The sequence below is a fragment of the Maniola jurtina genome, chromosome 18, assembly GCF_905333055.1.
Source record: "Maniola jurtina chromosome 18, ilManJurt1.1, whole genome shotgun sequence".
NCBI classification, from domain to species: Eukaryota; Metazoa; Arthropoda; class Insecta; order Lepidoptera; family Nymphalidae; genus Maniola; species Maniola jurtina.
In genome coordinates, this window is record NC_060046.1 from 6,707,434 (window position 1) to 6,728,549 (window position 21,116).

The following is a 21,116-nucleotide window of genomic DNA, read 5'->3' on the forward strand; positions in this document are numbered from 1 at the left end:
AGAATATAATTTGTTGATGCATTTACTAAGATTACTTTCTTTTGGTATTTATGATGTTTTTCTACTAGGAATATAGTTTGTGCTTTATTGCGACTTCCTAGTTACTGCGCTCTTTATGTATTTTTAACCCCCGACCCAAAAAGAGGGGTGTTATAAGTTTGACGAGTGTATCTGAGTATTTGTGTATCTGTCTGTGGCACCGTAGCGCCTAAACTAATGAACCGATTTTAATTTAGTTTTTTTTTGTTTGAAAGGTGGCTTGATCGAGAGTGTTCTTAGCTATAATCCAAGAAAATCGGTTCAGCCGTTTGAAAGTTATCAGCTCTTTTCTAGTGACTGTAACCTTCACTTGTCGGGGGTGTTATAAATTTTTAATTTACACTTGTGTTATTATATTACTTTGTTTTTGAAATCTACACAAAATCAATTATATTTTTACCTCGATAATATGAGGTACATATATAGTCAGTAGTTTTAACCATTTTATTGTTACTTTCACTAATTTTCTTTTTCTGGTATTTTTTTTGCAAAAATATTTACTTACCTACTATAAACAGATAAGTAAGGTCAAAACATTTGTCCTGCTTTATTTTCCTTTGTATAGTTTTAAGGCCACGTTTCCAAAGCGTCCAATAATAGTACCTTTCAAACATACATACTTTCAAATGTCAGAAGCCAAAAAAAAAATAACTTCAAACTGCCAAGTGGGCAACATTAGAAACGTCATGTTGGCGCATGCCTATGGCTCGAAAACAACCCTCCTCCCACTTCCCCGCGCGATGCCCCGCTCTCGCCGTGCCGCCGCCGCGCCGTGCGAGACCAGTAGCCAGACGCCATGTTAATTATGCGCACGGGTAGTATGTAGGCTATGATGATATGGATAAGCCTTCAGTATACTTAATATATCTAAATATTGTCATTTCTATAAATAAATTTTATATATCGATGTTAAAACATACAATTTTATGGAATAAAATTGTATATTTTAAAGCCAAAGGCAAAATGTTTAATTTAAAATAGACTTCAGCGTTATTACTATTTTATTTTAAAATTATATTATGGTCAACCATAAAACGTGATTAAAATCAGATTATATATTTCAAAGTCAAAGTCGTAAAAATATCATAAATGACGATCGAACATAAATGTAGTTGGAATAAATTTGTTTAAGTATTTCAAAATCAAAGTCAAAATATTTAATGTCACTATTTTATTTTAAAATTTATCATATTCGAACATAAAATGTGAGTGTTATAATATGATTGTTTATTTCAAAGTCAAGATATTAATTTCAAAATTTACTTAAAATGTTAAAAGACAAGCCTTAAGATTAAGATAGGAACAATAACTTCATTAACAAAAATAACAAAACACAATTTACAAAAACACAATTTAAAAACATATACAACTTACAATTTAAAAAATTCACGGAAAAGAAACCAGAGGGAGTAAGACAGCCTATTAGGACGTTAAATCGGTTCAGAAATTTTGAAATTTTGAGGAAATGGTGAATAAAGCAAACAAAATTGGTTCAAAGATTTTGAGTTCGTAGTTTGTAGGTCACAAAATATTGCTATCATAAACGGTCGATACATTATGTTCAAAAAGACAACAGAGCACGTGGAGACGCAAAATTGGTTCAGATATTTTGAGGTTTTATTGAGCCGGTAAATAATGCAAACAAACAAAATCGGTTCAGAGATTTTGAGCTACAATCTAGAAAGCCATACTTTTAATCTACTACGCACGACACATTATGGATGTCAATTAAAATCGGTTCAGAAATAATTAAGGTACAATTTGCCAGAATAATAAAATCGATTCAAGAGTTAATTGAAGTAATTTGCCAGGAGTTATTTCCAATCAATCAGTTCAGTAGTAATGGAGTAAGCGAAAATTGAAAGTGTGATACAAAAGAAAGCTACAACTCGCCTGAGTGGTAAAAATCGATTCAAGAGTAAATTGAAGTGATTAGGAAGGGCTTAAATTAGTCGCTTCAGTAGTAGTTGAGTAATCTAAACGGTATGTAACGAAATAAAACAAGCTCCGATACATACGGGTTTATTACAGCCGACACAGTAAAAATGCGTCCGTTTTTTACACTCACAGCATTTGCGGCGTAATCGAGACGCGCTATTGCCAATAGGTTGTTTAGCAAGGTTGTGAACACTTGCTTCAAAAGTTGTCGGTGGTGCAATGTCTAGGCCCCTGTTTGGAGGGAAAACAATCTTGCGATTGCTATTGTGTCGGCTGAGTAACGCAAGGATAAGATCGTGCCTAAAAGTGCGATGGTCTTGCCTAGGTGACGAGTTTTTTGCGATTATGTATGAGTTTAACACTGATACATTTAGCAATCGACGGAAAAACTTCTTGTACCACACTTTGGTACGTTTCCGCTCGACGGGGTACATCGCTAACATTTGGTCTTTTTTGTCAACACCCCCCATCATAATATTATAATCCACAATCAAAACAGGCTTGAGCTTGCCATCAGATATGACAGTGGCGTTCCCGTGATACGTGGAGATCGTACCAACCCTATTATTATCACGCCACACCATTAGATCCACATCACCAGACGTGCAACTACTGATCTCTCCTGGCTTCATGTTCGATTTCGTCAGTTTCACGAGGTCACTAGCCACGAACTCGCGATTGGTGCGGAGTGTGCCTACCACGTCAAATCCTATTGATTTAAGGTAGCGGGCTAGAGCTGGCGAATTGTAATAATTATCCATCCATACTGTGTGACCCTTGTTTTGAAGGCCATTGAGGAGCCCCAAAACAATTGCCGGCGTAGGTGCGTCGAGTGGGGTCTGCTGTTCCAGGGGTACAGCTGAAGTTGCCTTATGAGCGTGAATCACAAACCGCCATAAATAGCCAGTTTTAGATTCACAGATCTCATAAGTCTTTATGCCAATTGTGGCGGCTTTGTTGCTGGTGAATTGGTTAATACTTAACCTTGCCTTCCATTGCAGCAATGACTCGTCCAGTGCAATATTTTGGCCCAAATTATATAGCGACTGGAATTTGTCATTTAAATGGGTGACAATGAGCTCTATTTTGTAAAGTTTCGCCTCCGACGGAGTAAGCTTCTCTGCATCCATGGCACCGTTGTTCGCGAAGTGAATGCAAGCATTCAGCAACACGAACCTATTGTATGGCATGCATGCAGAGAAGCCTGGAGTCGAAAATATGTCTGCATTAGTCGACCAATATTCTTCAAGTTTTGTCTTTATGACATTACCCATCGCTAATATGATAGCCATATATGTGTACAACTCGTCCGGTGTTGTATCCTGCCAACTACAGATGCGGCTATGTGGACCGAGCTTGTGATTCACCATTTTTCCCCAGGCTACCTCTTGTGCATACCTGTTCGTCTCCATGGCGATATGGTTCATGATTTTTTTATCCCAAATGGAGGTAAAAATCTGATATCCATCTTCACATGGCGTAGTTGGGCCGACTCCGACATGTGAAAATGGTTCCCTCCTATCGCGTTCCAAAAGCTCAGGAAGGTCACAGAATTTCTTCCATTTAAAAGCAAAGAAATCATGAGCCATAGTCGCCCCTTGATTTAAAGAGGGTGTTGCAGTAGGAGGTAGAGTACTGGGAGCAGCAGGCGATGAAAGGAGCTCCACAGGAATGGGCTCAGACTCATCCACAGGGACGGATTCGGGCTCATCCAGTGGTGTCTCCATGGCCGCCCAATGCACCCTCGTCAGACGGGGGGCGGCGATGAGAGGCTCCTCGTCTTCACTTTGCTCTGACTCACTTTCGCTGCCTATTGGAACAAATCAAAAGAAAAATATCAGCATCACACCACACCATTAAAGTTCTAGATAGAATCAGTTTAGCCAACACACTGTTTAAGACATCACCAAAGGGTCCCCAAGAGGCAAGAACCAACGAACCGATCGATCTTAAAAAATCTCATGTCATAATGGCACACATACCATATTGCGAGTAGTATTTTTTTTGTTTTTGAGTCAGAGCGTCGTTACTTCGCGGACGAAAAAGAGGCCGCTGTGGAGGAGACCCGCTATCACAGTCTATGTTCCTGAACCAAAAGAGATATCCTTCAGATACATAATTTAAAATTAATGAAAAAGTAATTAATAATAATTAATAGTTCCAGGTTAGCCCACTTCCATCTTAGACTGCATCATCACTTACCACCAGGTGAGATTGCAGTCAAGGGCTAACTTGTATCAGAATAAATATAAAAAATTACATTAAATTCAACTTACACAGCAGGCGAAAGCGAGTGAACTGTAGTGGCAGCAGCAGCAGCATCTACCTCCTCTAGTATAAACCTGAATCAAAAGAAGTCAATCTGTAATATCCACTATGTCACATAACTCAGAATTAATGAGAATGTAATTCAACTTACAAAGGTGCCGCGTTTTGCCTGTGTGCCTCAACCTGTACTTTCATCTCAGTGACGTGTTGAGATGGAACTTCCATCTCATCTATGCTTTGAAATACCCAGTTTGAGGGTGGGCGCGACGGACCTGCGACATCAGAAAGCCTGTTGGGAAAAAACATCATAGTCAATTAAGTCAATAATTTGTTATAGCATACACTTCAGATAAAATACTTACGGGTTCCAGGTGCGCCTTCTTTTAACATGAAGAGGACTCTCCCGTGGGACCCCTCTCGGATATGTCTCTATGTTAACTACATCAATCCTAAAAGAATAATAATACTTATACTTAAGGAGTAGACGATCTGAAGCATAAAAGAATATCCCACCAAAAACATTTCATGTAAAGGTTGCCAAGACTCACAAGTTCATAATGTTAAAAAGTTATGAGATCTCTAGTAGAGCAAAGCGGACCTGAGCTTTGATTTGTGCTGCCCATGGGACCTATCCCAAGTCCAAAGTATATAGCTCTTAAGTACTGTTGACTGTATCACATTCATAACAATCAATAACAAGTAACTCTACTTACAAGCTCTGATTCTACAAACCCTACATCTTGGTTAAAAAAGGACGGCTTGGGCGTTTAATGTTCGTGGAATTTTTATCTGATATAACATTTAAGCCTTATGTTATGACGGTACGAAAATACGGCGAAACGCTTCGAGAAAAAGTACGTTGTGCCCGTCCGCCGTTTGGCTCGTCTTGGCGATTAGTAGATAACTTAAGCATAAGCGTGCTTTAAGACCCTTCAATTTATAAAAATATAAAAAAGCAAAAGAAACTTACTCATCAATAACGTTAGGTTTCGTCATCGTACTTGCCGGTACACTGTCTCCACTGCCGCCCCGTCCGCCACGGCTGTCTCGCCCCCCACTGCTGTCTTGCCCCCCACGGCCGCCTTGCCCCCAACGATCACCTCCTTCAATAACCTCGGCCCCACCACCACCACCGCCACCGTCATCAGGCATCACTATTAGATGCAGGACGTTATCCTGCGTCCCGAAACCCAGGTCTTCAGGGACGGTCAGGTCGTTAGCTGCCACCACCCGGACCAGGTCCAGGTCACCAGTCGCCACCACGCGGCCCAGGTCCGTCGCCCCATTACCCCGACCCCCTCGAGTGCGTACACGTTTCCTTAATTGATAAACATAAAAAAATAAGCACATGCATGTTATATGAAAAATTGACTTGTAATGCAAATTAAAAGAAATATAAAACACTAGGGGATGCCCGCGACTTAGATTTAGGCTTTTAAAGATCCCTTAGGAACTGTTTGATTTTCCGGGATAAAAAGTTGCTTATGTCAATAACAAGGACGCAAGCTATCTCGGTACCCAATTTCATACTAATCGGATATGTGGAAGGGTTTTTAGGAATCCCGTGGGAACTCTTTGATTTTCCGGGATAAAAAGTATGTACCTCCCCGGGATATAAACTAGTCCTGTACCAAATGTCGTCAGAATCGGTTAAACTGTTGGGCCGTGAAAAGGTAGCAGATAGACAGACAGACAGATAGACAAACAGACACTTCCGCATTTATAATATTAGTATGGTTTCACACTAATATATTTATTTATTTAATCTTATAGAAAGATTTTTACCAGTAGCAGTAAAGTATAGGAAAATTAAATTTTGATAATCCTGAGTAGGTACTGAGATTTATATATTTACAATATATAAAGCTATACAAATATATATCAAATATCAATTAATTAATATAATTATATTATATTAATATAATATAATATTAATATAATTATATAGATTATTATAATTTTTGATAGATATTTTTTTTAAAGTCAAAGTCAAATTCAAATATTTATCTTTTCTTATTTTATTGATTAAAGGCGTTAAAAGGTGTACATTGGTACTTTGAAGTGTACAACCTTCGATATATTTGACTTTGACTTAAACAACAAAAAAGTTTAAAATCTTTAAAAATGATATTATTTTATATATTGACTAAAAATTGATATGATATTATTATTATAATAAATATTATCATTGATACAATTTATAATAAAAATTAATAAGAATAAAAAGACGTATCCACATTATTTTAGCTATCCTAGCGGATCTCTAACCGTGCATCCACACCGCAGTTTAACTTTTGTCAGGCAACACTGTGCAACACGATAACATTAGGTATAACTCGTGCGCATTAACATGGCACCTGGCTCGAAAACAACCCTCCTCCCACTTCCCCGCGCGATGTCCCGCTCTCGCCGTGCCGCCGCGCCGCCGTGCGAGACCAGTGGCGGCACGGCGAGAGCGGAGCATCGCGCGGTGAAGTGGGAGGAGGGGTTGTTTTCGAGCCAGGTGCCATGTTAATGCGCACGGGTAATAACTATGTGTTACTTTCGTGGCTACTTGTTATTTTGTTGATTGTTACTCATCGCGTCCATACCACCACAAACATAAATTAATAAAATATAACACTTTCGGAAACAATCCCGCGCCCTGATCCACGCGGTCGTACCTTCCCACTGCCACACAGATGCTACTAATAATAATTAATATGTTGTCGTGTTGAGGCAACATTCTCTAACAATGTCATCGATTGTTAGAGAATGTTGACTGTTTTGGGCAACGTAGCATAAGATATACTAACACGGCAACATATATTGACAATGAATAACTTTTTGCTGTCTGATGTTGCTGAGTAACACTTGGAAACGCTGATCTACAAAAGTTAACTGCGGTGTGGATGCACGGTAACATACTTCGACCTTGATCGTTTTTACGGAACGTCAGGAAGCCAATATAGAACAAATCGCGCGATCGTGCGATATTTTGCTTCATTTTGTAAATTATGTACACATTTATACCAATTTAACACATAATTCACGAAGATAGTTTGTTATATGAATGATATTAGTAACTATAGTAAGTAAATAAAGTAATTTGATCACAAAACAAAGATGCGAAAAATGAAATTTCGTCTGGCTTTGGATTAGTTGAATGACCCTAAGTTTTTGGTAAAATTATCGATTTATAATTTAAATACTGTTCATTACTTACCTTTCCATGTTACACAGGTAAAACATACGAACTATTCACAGTATTTTCACAATTTGTAACAGCAGCAGCGCGCGTAGTTTACCTGCGAAGTCAACGGAAGCGGAACGTATGAAATTGTGGTCGAACTGGGCACGTCGAAGTGCGCGTCTCATGCTGTCGCTGTTTTTATCCTTGTCACTCTTTCACATAACAAAAATCTATGCCGATTGCCGCGGAGTATGACTACGAAGCCAATCTGAGACATCTGAACATTTGAATGATTTTTGTTGTAAAACCAATTTTGGCTTTTGACCTTTGAAAGCTAGAATAACTTCTCAATATTAATGGATCCAATGGGTGGCTACAGTGCTTTCCTTTCTCGAATTGCTATTTTGAACTTGTATAATTGTTCTTGAAAGGAACTAAAGTCTGTACGCCGTCTATACTCCTAATATCGTTAATAATAATAATCATCACACTAATATTTAAAAGGCGAAAGTTTGTGTGTATGTGTGTGTGTATGTTTGTTACTCCTTCACGCAAAAATTACGCGACAGATTTGGCTGAAAGGACAGATTTGGATTTGGCAAATTTCAGCCTTGGATTAGCACATAGGCTACTTTTTATCCCGGAAAATCAAAGAGTTCCTAGGGGATTTCGAAAAACCTAAATCCACGGGGACAAAGTCGCGGGCATCAGCTAGTTATTTATATATTCAAGTAATAAGTAGAGGTAAACATTATGACAAATATTTTCCATTCTTTGTAATTATCAAACCATGATTATTTTTAATAATTACTTACTTCCTTTTATTTCTACTTTTTTGCTTTTATTCATAGTTTTAGAAAATTAGTACTTGACTATTTACCTGGCTCATGCTTCTTAGTTCAAGCTAAAGTAGGTATGGTAAGACAGAGATTCCGTTCTTATCTCCGAATGTTAGGTACCTAAGTTTCTGAATCTAAAATTACTTGACCTTTAACTTTTGGGTTGCACTAATTGCTGGAAATACGTCTACGTATATACGTCTTACGTCGATGTAAGTATATTTCAGCAATTAGATCATGACCTTTATTTATTGGTTTTGTCTTGAACGTGGAACGATTCATCATTATTTTTACCCGACTGCGGCAAAGCTAAAAGGAAGAGTTATGATTTTATGTATGAGTGTATGTATGTATGTGTGTATGCGTGTATGTTTGTATCCAGATTCTGTGTGTTCCACCGTAGCGCCTAAACTACTGGGCCAATTTTCAATCGGTTTTTCAATCAATTTTTTTTCAATCGGTTCGTCGTAAAGGTCCGGGTGACATAGGCTACATTGCATACGAAAAAAAATGACCTAACGGATGCTACATGAAAAAACGTGGGGTTCTCCCAATTTTTTTTGCTATTGTATCGAGTGGGGTGTCAAATTAAAGAGGAGAAAATTCTAAGTTCATAAATATAAATGTACTACAACCTTAAAATATACCAAGCGACAGAAAAACAATTTTACTATAATATTTCAGCACTAATCGCATACGGCGTTTATAGCGTTTACGATCGCAGTCGGGTTTCAGTTTTCAACTTTTTATGTAAAGTAAATCTGTTTTAATTATTATGATTGATATCGATGTTTATTTTACTTTGGTAAAGTAATAATTATGTTTTAAGATTGCGTATACCTCAAAAGGAAAAACTAGTCAAGTCCGAATCAGACTCGCACATAAAGGTAGGTATACCTTGAAGGTTATACAAGATAAAACACGACGTACTTTTTAATTTTTTTAAATTTGTATGATGGTCATATTGAGATTTTTATTATTTGTCGTTATAGTGGCAATAGAATACACAGGTTCGTTGGATACAGCCCACTGACATACAATCAAATGCACAGACCGATAGTATATTATAAATAGGGTCCCATTACTTAACACTCTTTGGGTACAAACCCTTGAAAAAAATTTTTATGGGATTACTTTATTGCCCGTTTGTTTGTCTGTCACCATCCATTTCCTCAGGAACGCATCAAGTTCAAATTAATAACCAATAGTTAAGTTTACGGAATCATGAATCTGTAAAAAAATCAAGGTTCTAAATAAACGCAATCAATATATAAGGCCAATTATGCTACATTTTTTTTTTTTTTACACAATTTGGTACTTAACAAATTTTTGATGACAAAGTAAGATAATTAGTAATTAGTAACATAGCTTTGTTTTTGAGTGTTGCAAGATCAAGGACTGGCTATCCTAGCTAGATTTTTTACATCTGTGTTAAGGATAGCCAGCCCTCTCCCTCAGTTATCTAAAAATAAATAGGGAAATAAAAAAGGAGGGTGCACAGTGTGTGGGTGTGTGTTTGTATGTGAGTTTCTGTGTGTATGTGTGTGTGTGTGTGTGTGTGTGTGTGTGTGTGTGTGTGTGTGTGTGTGCGTGCGTGCGTGTGTGTGTGTGTAGGTGTGTGTGTATGCGCGAGTGTGTGTGCGTGATAGAGAGAGTGTGTGAGCGAGATTATAAGAGAGTGAAAATGTGTAGGGGTGCGTGAAAAAGCAATTAATTAAAAAGTTAAAAATTTAGAAATCTGTAAAATGATTAAGATAAAAAATAGAAACAATTAATAGGTTTCTTATTTTATTTTATTTATTTTGACACTCGCATAAATAAATTAAAATCTGAAAGTGCTTCTCGTTGATCTAGAATGATTTTAGCAAGAAGCAAAGATCAAAACACAAGTAGATGAAAAATCTGAAAGTTGTTCATTTGCAGTTAGGTAGGTACCTAACTTATATTTGCATTTATAATTTAAGCGATACAAAAATTGCACGTATCTTTTCAAGATACGAAACTCTACTTGTGCAAGTCAGCACTTGGATAGTTTTTGTATGAATTACTTACGTTTCTAGAAAACTGCAATGCCAGATTTATTAACCTTAGTAAGTAATCTTAAAGAAACTTCTCCAATAAAGCGGTAGCTGAAATAAGCTTCGACAATTGGATCTTGGCAAGAATACCTACTGGGTTGTATACAGATTTGATTTAGCTGCGGACCATAAAACTACAATTCAATTGAAATTGTTTTCTGCGGGCGAGCGAGTCTTTTGCTAGCCTGCAGTTCATAAATGAACATTCTCGTATAGTTTTTATTAAATTTAGGTGACTGGGCGCCACAAGTAGAACACTTTTGTAGTGAAATCACGCACTTTTGTGGTGAAAGTTATCAACTTTATTTAAATACTAGATGATGCCCGCGACTTCGTCCGCGTTGATTTAAGTTTTTTGAAATCCCGTGGGAACTCTTTGATTTTCTGGGATAAAAAGTAGCCTATGTGCTAATCCTCAATATTATCTATCTCCATTCCAAATTTCAGCCAAATCCGTCGAGTAGTTTTTGCGTGAAGGAGTAACAAACATACACACACACACACATACAAACTTTCACCTTTATAATATTAAAGTGTGATGTACTAGATAAAGTTCCCGACGTCGTGCGCATGGATTTAGGTTTTAAAAATCCCGTAGGAGCTCTTTGATTTTCCGGCATAAAATGTAGCCTTAATAAACTGAGCAGTTCAAAAATAAATTAAACCAATTTTATGCAATTACTAGCTGATGCCCGCGACTGCGTTCGCGTGGATGTAGGTTTTTTAAAATTCCCGTGGGAACTCTTTGATTTTCCGGAATAAAAAGTAGCCTATGTGCTAATCCAGGATATAATCTATCTTCATTCTAAATTTCAGCCCAATCCGTCCAGTAGTTTTTGCGTGAAGGAGTAACAAATATACACACACACACACACACACACACACACACACACACACACACACACACACACACACACACACACACACACACACACACACACACACACACACACACACACACACACACACACACACACACACACACACACACACACACACACACACACACACACACACACACACACACACACACACACACATACAAACTTTCGCCTTTATAATATTAGTGTGATAGTCCTTTCATAATATGATACCTACCTACCCCATTTGATCTAGTGAGTGGTAACCTCAAAATGTCCTGTAGTGTGAAGGAGTAACAAACATTGAAACTTTCACATCAATAAGACAATCTCTTCATTGGTTGTCGCAGTTTATTTCTAACTAGGTATAGGAGGTTATTATCTACCGTCAGTCAAATATATTATAACACTAGCTGATGCCCGCAGCTTCGCCCGCGTGGATTGGTCAGATCCCCTGCAGCATCAGGATTGAGGAGTTGGACTCCAAATTTTTAATGAAACAATGTCGCAAAGTTCCTCTATCGATTAAAAAAGAAATGACGCAAATCGGTTCAGAAATCTCGGAGATTTCGGTGTACATAGGTAGAAAAACACAACTCCCTTTTTGAAAGTCGGTTAAAAAAGTAGCCTATTTTACGCCCTGGTCAATCCTCTACTTGCCTGTGAAAGTCCCGTCAAAATCGATTCAGCCGTTCCAAAGATTAGCCTTTTCAAACAGACAGACAGACAGACAGACAGACAGACAGACAGACAGACAAAAATTTTAAAAACGTGTGATTCAGTTATGGTATCGTTCAAATAACCATATGAGCTTAATATGAGGTAGTTATTTCGAAATTACAGACAGACACTCCAATTTTATTTATTAGTATAGATATTACATATTTTATGCGCTATTTCACCAAGAAAGTAGGTAGATAAAACTATTAACTTGTGATTTCAATCTATATATTCATCTCTAGAACCATCTGGAAATTCAATCTAAAATTTATAAATCTGAAATTCGTTTCATTTATCTTTTACTTACATTTTTGTAATCATTTGCCCGTTTCAAAACTTGTTTACTAAACTTAATCGCTATTATTTGTGTGATCGAGTAGATACTTCCTATCTTTTCTTGGTAGCATTTTAACAAACTAAAACTGGCACGTTTTTACCCAGTCAAATTTATTATAGATTACTTTTTGGTAGCTAGCTAGCACTTTAAATATTCCTTAGAGTTCCTTTGGAAGATTGCCCGATTCAATAAAGCAACATTTGCATATCATTGGTCTTTGATGAAGCGTCCCAGATGCAATGCGCCAATTTACGAGTACAGTACCAACTACTACTTTTATAAGTCCAATCAGCAAAATTCGTTTGCGCAGAAAAGCGCAACCTAATGCCGACTCAAACCGAATGAATGTACACAAAGGAAATAAGACCTTATTGCTTGATATTAAGGTTTTAAACATCAGAACAACAAAGACTCGTTTCATCTCACTTATTTTTTGCGTGTACAAAATATGGCGCGAGGAACATCCAATAGTAGACAAATAAGATTTCTGCGCAAGTACATCGGCATTATAAAAGAGGTGATACAGTACTATGTTTTATTTAAAAAAGTGATAAAGTTGGTATGTATCATACTCTTAAAGTAAGTAGTAAATAACTGGAGGGTGTGAATTTAACGTTGCGAGCCAAGCCTCTCTATGTTGGAAACCATTTCGAAGCTAATATTTAACAAGTGTCGAGAGCTCGCGGGTTTTATTTGTACTGCTGCTATTAACTGTGATGACTGCAATTTATTTCATGCAATTTTGTTCCGCAAAAATCATGATTGTAATAAAACAATATAACTTAAAATTAAAAAAACCCCGACACAAAAACCTCTATATGAAAACTAGAAAAGAGCTGATAACTTTCGAACGGCTGAACCTATTTTCATGGATTATAGCTAAGAAAACTCTCGATCAAGCCACCTTTCAAACAAAAAAACTAAATTAAAATTGGTTCATTCGTTTACAACAACAAGTAATATGGATTTCAAAACAGCCGCCATGAAAATTAAAAAAAATTAAAACTGTTATTTTTCTAGTACGATGGTACGGAGAACCCATCGTGTGCGAGTCCAACTCGCCCTTGACTGTTTTTTTATAGTTTATATTTAGGTATTTAAATATCGTCATAGTATCATAAAATGCTGATAAAAAGCATTATTTACATGTCCTAATCAGATGATATTATATTTTTGTGCCTACGAGGATATTCTAGAAAATGATAACGAGAAATGAATCTTTACTCCCAGTAGAAGTTTATATTATGGTTCCCTGTCTTGACTATCGAAAACCGCTAACTGAGACGTATCAATAAAAAGTCCTGAAAAAAAACTGAAAGCCATTTGCAGGCTGGCGGAATAAATGAGTGTTGGAAAAAATAAAGTTTCCATGCTAAGGGCTAGAACGCATAGTTGGGGATAGTTTAGCATCGGCCATCAGCGATTCTGTGACTGCATCAGGGGGCACGGCAGTGCCCCCGCCAAGACGAGCCAAACACGGCGTCCGGGGCGCTACGTACCTTTTTCTCGAAGTGTTTCGCCGTATTTTCGACCCGTCATAACTTCGGTCTGGATGATGCTAGAAAGCTGAAATTTTCAGTATAAGGTGTCCTCAGCAAATTTACTAAATATACCAAGTATCAAATATCTAGCTTTTATGGTTACAGATTTATTGATACCTAAAATACGCCGATTTCGTCCCTCACTGATGATCATCAAAACCTCTACTCAAAACCTCTAAGGTACTTCCCGAAGTCCTAGAAAACTGAAATTTTGTATGTAGACTAGAAATTGCATACAAACTATAGGAAAATTAAGAAATTGGAAATTCCCCCCCTCTACGCCTCTTATGAGAAAAGCAAATCTGTAAATTCTGTCGCTAGAATGCTGATATTTTCAGGATAAGATGTCCTTGGCAGATTTATTAAACGCATTGAGTATCAATTGTCTGGCTTTTATAGTTTCAGATTTATTGACAGTCAAAACTTCTAGTCTGTAATTCTAGGGTACTTCCCGAAGTCCTAGAAGACTTTAATTTGGTATGTAGACTAGAAATTGCATACAAACTACAGGAAAATTAAGAAATTGGAAATTTCCCCCCTTCTACGCCTCTTATGGGAAAAGCAAATCTGTAAATTCTGTCGCTAGAATGCTGATATTTTCAGGATAAGATGTCCTTGGCAGATTTATTAAACGCACTGAGTATCAATTATCTAGCTTTTATAGTTTCAAATTTATTGACAGTCAAAACTTCTAGTCTGTAATTCTAGGGTACTTCCCGAAGTCCTAGAAGACTGAAATTTGGCATTAAGTAGGAATTCCAAGAATTATGAACAACAGATAAATTATGAAATCGGGTCTCCCTTCATCCCCTCGTATATGAGATGCATATGTGTAAAATCTGTTGCTCGAATACTAAAGTTTTCAGGCTAACATGTCCCTGGCAGATTTATCAAACGTACCAACTATCTGTGTTTCCTAAAGTCCTAAAAGACTGAAATTTGGTATATCTGCTTCAAAATTGAGTTGCAAGATTCTACCCGAACAAACATAGTTACATACGAGTACATTGCAAGTTGAATAAAAGCTTTTAAAAAAAGAGGTAACGATAGAGAGTGGGTCATGAAAATGATGAACCTACAAGAAATAAATCAAAAAAAACATCTAAGGCACCTGTCAAAAAGAAATGAAATCCCACCAAAAACATTTCATGTAAAATGTTGCCAAGACTCACAAGTTCATAATGCTTTCACTGTTAAAAAGTTATGAGATCTCTAGTAGGCCAAGCCCCTAGCTGAGCTTAGATTTGCGCTGCCCATGGAACCTATCCCAAGTCCAAAGTATATATAGCTCTTAAGTGCTCTTGAGTATATCACATTTATAACAATAAATAACAAATAACTCTACTTACAAGCTCTGACTCTACAAACTCTACATCTTGGTTAAAAAAGTACGGCTTGGCCGTTTAATGTTCGTGAAACTATTACATGACATAACATATTTTAAGGCCACTAGGAATAGTTTGTGCGACAATTACTAATTTGTATTGTATTAAGTGATTGTCGCACAAGCTATTCCGGGCTCAAATATTATATCAGATAAAAATTCCACGAACATTAAACGGCCAAGCCGTCCTTTTTTAACCAAGATGTAGAGTTTGTAGAGTCAGAGCTTGTAAGTAGAGTTATTTGTTATTTATTGTTATAAATGTGATATACTCAAGAGCACTTAAGAGCTATATATACTTTGGACTTGGGATAGGTTCCATGGGCAGCGCAAATCTAAGCTCAGCTAGGGGCTTGGCCTACTAGAGATCTCATAACTTTTTAACAGTGAAAGCATTATGAACTTGTGAGTCTTGGCAACATTTTACATGAAATGTTTTTGGTGGGATTATTATTGCACCATTTCCATCGCATTTTGACGACTAAAAACTTCGTACACTACAAAGACTCGACGCGAATTCCACTCCGACTCGACTCACAGTAAATTATGGAAATGTGAGCTTTATGTCGTGTCCTTTACGGTCGAATTTACAACTTGAAGTATTTTAATTGAAGTTTATCATGGTCCACGGACTTCGTCTGTGGTGGCGTTTGCTGACGCGCGTGCGGTGCTTTTTTGGAGTGGTTTTTTGTGAGAAGTGGCTGGTTTTTGTGTTCTGCTGGTGTTTATTGGTGGTGGAACTGACTGGGAAGCGCTCTAAAGGGGCGCCGCGTGTATGTCGGCGGGCGCCGGCACAGACGAGGTTCATACTTATACAAATAGTTTCCATAACTTGTAAATAACTACAAACTTGACATTGGCTAATCAGTGTAAAGCCAGACGAGAGAGAAAAAAAATCATGTAGTACTTGTATATTTCTTGTAATTAAATATTGAACTCCAAAATTAGATTTGATTCGATATATTATACTTCAATACGCATTCTGTTTACACTTTGTATTTATTACTTAGACGTTATTATGTTAACTTATCTAATTAAGTATTAAGTTGTGTTAATAACAAAATTTTAATGTTAAGAACTAAAATAGCGTTATATTAGAGTATGCAATATTAAGACAAGTCGAAAAATGCCATACCTACCTAACTTATTAAGAAAATAAAATTTATGTACAACTGTGTGAGGAAGTAATCTACATACATACAAAAAGCCATAACGTGCTATGGCTGCATGACTTTTTTTTTTTTTCAGCACCCAAAGAGCGCTCTCGTCGCGATTGCCGATGCTCAAAGTATCGTGTGTGATTTGGCCCTAAGGCAACCCTGAGCGATTGAAAAATGACCCGACAAACAACGAAGTAGTTTATTGCTTGAAATTACTCTTCATGACGATTAGCTATCTAGATCGAGTCGCTAACAGCTTTGAAGGATTATTACTAAGTAGACGTAAATAACTGGCAGATGAAATATTGTAGTAATTGATTAACATTTCTGAAATTCATACTAAGTTTAAGCACCCGAAAGTCATAAATCAAGAGCTAAAGATTACCAACCGTGCAAATATGTGAAAACGTCTAGCTTTTACCAGTCAGGTCTGAATTAATATTTCCATTTTTAGGGATTTCACCTTTTTTAGGGTGAAACTACTAATATGATATAGGTATTTGTATTGTGTTTTTAGGGAAATCTGGGGTAAAATCAAACTAGTTAGAATCTAGAGCGAGAATTAAAAATAAACGGGGATTCTCTGAAACTATTGATGAATATAATCCGTTTCAGTTTTATTTCTGTCCTAATATTATTATCGCTTATTATTGTCTTATTCACGTTATTAAGGACTAAATTAATTGGAACTTAATCGTATTATACATAAATTTATTTTATTTCAAACACTATTAATATTATAAATCCGAAATTATCCCTGAAAATCAAAGGGTCCCCACGGGATTAAAAAAAAACTAAATACGGGTAGATAAGGTCACGGACAACAGCTAGTATTTTATATACTAATGGACATTTTATTTTATAAAAGCCAACGAGTCGTCTAGCGCGAAGTGGAGGCCAAGTGGGCGATTGCATTCAAGGATTAAAAGAGAGAATTTTCTACTAGAATTCTTAACATCCGTTCCTATAATACGGAGAGTTATTTAATTCAATCAAGTCAATAACTCAATGTAAAGGCGTCCTTACCAACGTAGTGCAAATCCATTGGTTGAATCCATATTATGCCAAATATATTATGTAGTAACTAGCTTATGCCCGCGACTTCGTCCGCGTGGATTTAAGTTTTCCAAAATCCCGTGGGAACTCCTTGATTTCCCGGGACAAAAAGTAGCCTATGTGCTAATTCAGGATAATATCTACCTCCATTCCCAGCCAAATCCGTTCAGTAGTTTTTGCGTGAAGAAGTAACAAACATACACACACACATACAAACTTTCGCCTTTATAATATTAGTGTGATAGTGTGATAAAAGCAACTTCATCCGAATGAATTGTGGTGTTTAAAAATTCCGTGGAAATCCTAAATATGGATGCAAAATTGTATAGAAGTATATTTTCTAATTGATGGTTACAGTAATTGGATATCACGGCCGATGCGCGCCTGCGCCGTATGTTTGTAGGTACAATGTACTTGTACATGTATGCATAAATTCCTGATATCTTCTCCATGCGCTGCTAACGATCTAGTGAGATCCAAAATCACCGTTATGTGGTACACACATAATGGCGATACTGGCACCAATAACATTTCAGCTACATATTACTCGTATTTATACGTAAACTCGCATTTTATTCATGGCCAAAATAACTTCTGTGGTCAAAGTCAAAGTCAAAATCATTTATTCAAAGTAGGTACGGTACAATTGTACTCTTTTTGATGGTCGAAATTGTTAAATTTTTACAATATAGTGGTGATAATTAATTACGTAATTATCACCAATTGGTTAAGTAGAGTGTTTTGATGAGGGCCTGCCGACATTATTCCTTTGAAAGTATTGTTATTCAACACCTATCTAGTCCTACAAATGACATCACAAAATTTTCAAAAAAATATGTACAATAGTTTGGTTAATGGTCTTTAGTTATTTAGAGTTATTTATTTAAATAATCGTTTATTACGATAAATACACGAATCTGATACAATAGTAGCTTCATTTAAGATCGTGTATCAACTTCTTTACCTGTGCAACCACGAAAGTAAATCTTACATTTAATAATAGGGAATATATATATGATACACTTTCGAAACGTATTTTATTCTATTTCGACATTCTTTATGAAAAATTCACATTTGGGTCAAATAATCCTAGTCTGCCCTGCGCGGGAGACGCGACGCATACGGCAGGCGCCCTTCAGACGTGGTGGATGTGCGCAATTTTTCCCGCCAATCGCTCTCGATTTACGAAAAATATTTTTTGTGTGATCTTATTGTAGCGAAATTATTATTTATAAATTATTGAATAAGGATTATTTGTTTTAGTTTTAAGAAACTTTTATCATCCAATATTAGTGAACTCCATAGTAAATAGGTACTTAGTAGTGTTTTTTAGTTATTTCGTTGTTTTAAATTGTGTTAGGTAGGTACGAAGGTATTATAGTCAAATATCAGGATGCCGAAAATATCTCGACTATAACGATCCCAACTACAAAAGATTGAAAGCATGAAAATCGCGTAAGTACCTACTTATCTTCCCATATACCTATTATTACATAAAAATATTGTGCGGCACACTATTTTTTGGCCCGATCCCTGGAATTGAATCCGAAACCTCGTCACCCATAGTGGAACATTGAAACTCCTGACTAACTAGGTACTACTACTTACTATAAACGGTCGCGCCCCCGGCTTCGTACCTACGGCTTTTTTGAAAATAAATAAGTACAGCCTATGTCACTCAGGAATAATGGTAGCTTTCTACTGATGAAAGAATTTTCAAAATTGGATCAGTAGTTCCAGAGATTACTTCATACAAACTTTACTTCTTTATAATATGAATGAATAAACACACACCATTCCTTGTTGCGTCATTCATGTAAGCAGCTGGGCAAAATACTGTAAGTAGGTAAGTACTAAGTACCTACCTACCTACCGACACAGATTACAATAATGGTCAAAACTTATTTATAAGTAGGTAGAGGTACCTATAATAGCACCCCATAGTACGCGACAGGTTGACATGGCAATCGGATAATGAGCCGCACATCACCCGCGCTATCCCGCACCGGGTTAGCGCGAGGGCTGTTCGGGTGAGTGGGACGTCCCCATCCCGATTGCCATGTCGACCTGATGCTAGTTATAATTACCTACCTCGACCTATCGCCGACTAAAGTTCGCGATAGGTCGAGATGGCAATTGGAATATGAGGCGGGGGGACGCCCCGCACACCTGCGCTCGCCCGCACCGCTCGCTAGCACGGGGACTGTGCGGGTGTGCGGGGTGTCTCCACCCCGATTGCCATCTCGATTTGTCGTGTACGATATACCTTCATAATATTGCAAATTGTACGATAGGTACATAGGTAGGTTACTAACAACAGATTCTTTGTTTACTTTTATTATTTTAGTTGTAGTTTACTCACGCCCCGAGGGTTCAGTACTCAGGTATTTTTTCGAAATTTTACACGATAAATCAAAAACTATTGTGCATAAAAATATATACGTAGTAAAGCCCTTTCACAATATTATGATACCCCACTTGTTATAAATAGTTACCTTTGAAATTTGAAAATACTAATTATTTCTTGATGGCATAAATTTTTAGGGTTACGTACCTCAAAAGGAAAAACGGAACCCTTTTTTTGACCTATCTCATAGCCAGCGTTTGCAAATCTAAGCATACGTAGGGACTGACAGACGCGACTTTGTTTTATACTATGTAGTGATGACGCAGAGTTTTCGCGGCAGCTTATGAAAGTGGCAGAGGCGGCAAATAAATAAAAAAGACAGAATACCTTGAGCGTTTTTTACCCGACTATGGCAAAGCCGAAAGGAAGGGTTATGATTTTAGCAGTGTATGTATGTATGTATGTATGTATGTATGTATGTATGTATGTTTGTATCCAGATTCTGTGTGTTCCACCGTAGCGCCTAAACTATTGGGCCGATTTTGATGAATGAGGTGTCAATCGATTCGTTGTAAAGGCCCGGGTGGCATAGGCTATATTTCATACGAAAAAAATCGGCCAGATGGATGTATTGAATCTTACTCAAGACGATGCACTAAGCACCTATCTTGTTTCTTTCTTTTTAGTTTATTTTACTTGTACCAAGTCGAGTTCAAGTTGTCTCATTTTTCCGTAGTCGGGTTATAGTTTTTTCAACTTTTATTTAAAGCAAAACTTCTTTACCGGTTTCAGAAATAGTTAGTACTTAGTATATAGTACATAGTATTATGTCGAAATATATAGCCCTACTTATTAAGGCAAATTTTAGGGAAACCTGTAAATACATTACATAGTTTTGATTAATATTATCCCCGACTCGCACTTGACCGGTTTTTTTCTTATTGGATCTATCTATACATCTTTGGTGATTTTGTAATTTAATCGATATATTTATTACCTACCTACTTGCAAACAAACGAGGAGTTATTTCACGAGGCGTGAAGAAGCCAGGAAAGTTTTGTTTCAGTTTGTTAGCTTTTCAAAATTTATTTCTCAAGAATTATCTATATCTATACTAATAAATAAAATTGGAGTGTCTGTCTGTAATTTCGAAATAACTACCTCATATTAAGCTCATATGGTTATTTGAACGATACCATAACTGAATCACACGTTTTTAAAATTTTTGTCTGTCTGTCTGTCTGTCTGTCTGTCTGTCTGTCTGTTTGAAAAGGCTTTGGAACGGCTGAACCGATTTTGACGGGACTTTCACAGGCAAGTAGAGGATTGACCAGGGCGTAAAATAGGCTACTTTTTTAACCGACTTTCAAAAAGGGA

The 21,116-nt window shown here is 36.9% G+C and overlaps 2 protein-coding genes and 1 long non-coding RNA gene across 9 annotated transcripts in view; 2 read left to right on the plus strand and 1 right to left on the minus strand.

Annotated features, from left to right (window-relative positions):
* The window catches only part of LOC123874584 (small conductance calcium-activated potassium channel protein), a 283,228-nt gene that overhangs the window by 123,455 nt on the left and 138,657 nt on the right, over nucleotides 1–21,116 (plus strand). The window lies entirely within an intron of this gene.
* Nucleotides 357–19,152, plus strand: LOC123874590. Its single transcript, XR_006797958.1, has 3 exons — nucleotides 357–386; nucleotides 4,136–4,141; nucleotides 18,726–19,152. It is a non-coding gene; the product is annotated as an uncharacterized LOC123874590 (long non-coding RNA).
* Nucleotides 1,202–5,289, minus strand: LOC123874585 (piggyBac transposable element-derived protein 4-like). The gene is made up of 6 exons (XM_045920065.1): nucleotides 5,216–5,289; nucleotides 4,608–4,694; nucleotides 4,397–4,534; nucleotides 4,254–4,319; nucleotides 3,960–4,063; nucleotides 1,202–3,787 (listed from the first exon to the last, which is right to left on the minus strand). The coding sequence occupies exons 1-6, from the start codon at nucleotides 5,239–5,241 to the stop codon at nucleotides 2,016–2,018; spliced, it is 2,193 nt and encodes a 730-aa protein (XP_045776021.1). The 5' UTR covers nucleotides 5,242–5,289; the 3' UTR covers nucleotides 1,202–2,015.